We start from the raw sequence: 2,418 nt of genomic DNA, 5'->3' as shown, positions 1-2,418 counted from the left end.
GCCACCTTGTAAGAGGTAGATTTCAGACGTGGGGCTAAAGTCATTATTTTGGTTGCTGTTTGCTCTCAAGCATGACTAGAGATGGGTGATTTTCCTATTACAATATACAGTGTTCAGATTCTGGATTTATGGGTGTCATATGAGCAGATACGGTGGCTTTCAGATGGCAGCAATGTTCCAGTGCCTAATATTTAGTCTCAGTGCTGTTGTGACAGCAACTCAAGTGTCCGTGGCATCCTGACTCCCCTCCCCCCTCATAAAGGCTGTGCCCCCCTGGGTGGGCCAGGTGCAAGGTGTTCTTGAAGTGATTTGTAAGGGTCAACACCAGAGTTCACTGCTCCAGCCCTTCCAGTGATATTGCACACACTGAATTCCTTGTCTTATTTACATTTTTGCTTAAAATAGAGTGGGTTTCTGCTTCCCACAAGTGAACACTACCTTAACAGACCCGCCACCCATAACTTTGTTCTCCCTACTTCCTGTTCTCTTCTGGAGAGAGGTAACTTTACAATGTTTTTCTTTCTTCAGTTAGAACTAATGAATTCAGTTACTCTCGGGAGTATGCACAAAATCTTTTCATCTTTTAGGAAATTGTTTGTGTTGACTATGGCTTCAGGAAAAAACGATAGGACTGTTTACAAAGAATATAGCTTTATTTAAATTAATGCAAAATGAAGTTAAGCAAATGTTTAAATGGTTTAATGTGATTTAGTTAGATGACTCTGAAATGTGTAGGGTTGAGAGACTGATGAAATAAGAAATATAATTAAAAATGTAATTATAACTCAGCACACATCCTCTCTTTGTGGCCACAAGGCAAACAGCACACATAGAATCTTTTTAATTAGGAAAAGCTATTTGGACAGGAAACAGAGAAAAACATGTCTTATACTGAAATATGTACTTTTAAAAATTAGTTTACCCAGATCAAGAAAACTCTTCCAGCCTTTCTTTATATCATCTTCCTGGTCATTGAATTAGTCTTATAATATTAATATGCTTTTATGTCATTCTGGTATAACTCTACCTGCAACTTTTCCAACAGATCCCTGAGTTGACTTTAATTGAAATTCAGATATATTCTCATTTATTTCAGCAACTGATGTAGATGTCATGTGGTAGAAATTTTTTCAGTTCGATCTAAATATATTTTTCTGTGTTATCATTTCAGAGCCCTGTAGAAAAATTAAGGAGTGCTTCAGAACTTCCAGTGAGAATCCCTTAGCAATTAAAAAGGTAAAGAAACAACTATTTACAGTTACCTATTTAATTTGAATTCTGTCATTTCCTCTCCTTTTCTTCACATACCTTCCTGAAAAGGCACATTTCACAATATTTTTACAGCTTTATTTAGGTATAATTATCACAATATAAAATACACATATTTAGAGTATACAATTTGATGAACTTTGACAAATATATATCCACACGTGGGAAGCCACCACCGAAATCGAGAGGATGAACATACTAACCTCTCCCCAAATTTTCTCAAGACGCCAGCCCTCCACATGCAAATAAATACTTCTCTGCTGTCACTAAAAATTACCATGCAATTTTTAGGATTCTATATAAATGAAATCATATAATGAGTTATTTTTTTAATATGGTTTCTTCAGACTTTTAACCCTAGAGAACAAACTGATGGTTTCCAGAGGGAAGGTGGGCGCAGGAATGGCTGAGATAGGAGATGGGGATTCAGGAGCGCACCGATGACAGGCACCACGATTATGAATGGAAGTGTGGAGTCACTACATTGTACACCTGAAACTAACGTTATACTGTGTGTTAACTAACTGGAACTTAAATAAAAACAAAAAATGGTTTCTTTAACTCTTCATCAATATTTTAAGGTTCATCCATGTTGTTATGTTCGTTCATCAGTAATTCATTCCTTTTTATTGCTGAGAAATTGTCAATGTATGGGTTACCCACAGTTTGTGTGTGTGTTCACCAATTGATAGACATTTAGTTTGTTTCCAATTTCTGCCGACGTTGATATGAACATTTGTGTACTAGTCTTTGTATGGATATATTTTTTCTTTGGGTAAATACATAGAAGTCAAATGATTGGATCTTATAATAGGTGTAGGTTAAAATTCTAAAGAAATTGCCAAAGTGTTTTTCCAAAGTGGTTATATGATTTTACATTCCTGCCAACAGTGTATAAGTTTCTTTTCCTCCACATCCTGCCAAAACTTAGTGTGGTTAGTATTTTTAATTTTAGCCAATTTAGTGGGTATGTATGTAGTGCTCTGTCCTTGTGGTTTTTAATTTGCATTTCCCTGATGACTAGTGAGGTTGACATCTTTTCATGTTCTTACTTGCTATCCCTATATCTTTTTATGAGAAATGTGTGTTCAATTCTTTGCCCACTTTGTAAATTGGGTTGCTGGACTTTTTATTATGAAGTTTTAAGGT

The 2,418-nt window shown here is 35.6% G+C and overlaps 1 protein-coding gene across 2 annotated transcripts in view; it reads left to right on the top strand.

The window, feature by feature from the left end:
* The window catches only part of C1H4orf17 (chromosome 1 C4orf17 homolog), a 31,330-nt gene that overhangs the window by 15,044 nt on the left and 13,868 nt on the right, over positions 1-2,418 (top strand). For both annotated transcript variants that reach the window (XM_029942792.1, XM_029942782.1), the window contains one exon: positions 1,172-1,236. In XM_029942792.1, the coding sequence (XP_029798652.1) occupies positions 1,172-1,236 (65 nt within the window). The remainder of the gene's footprint in view (positions 1-1,171; positions 1,237-2,418) is intronic.

This window comes from Suricata suricatta, chromosome 1 (genome assembly GCF_006229205.1).
Source record: "Suricata suricatta isolate VVHF042 chromosome 1, meerkat_22Aug2017_6uvM2_HiC, whole genome shotgun sequence".
NCBI lineage: Eukaryota > Metazoa > Chordata > Mammalia > Carnivora > Herpestidae > Suricata > Suricata suricatta.
The sequence above is the reverse complement of the archived record's forward strand: the minus strand, read 5'-3'. Positions and strand labels throughout refer to the sequence as shown.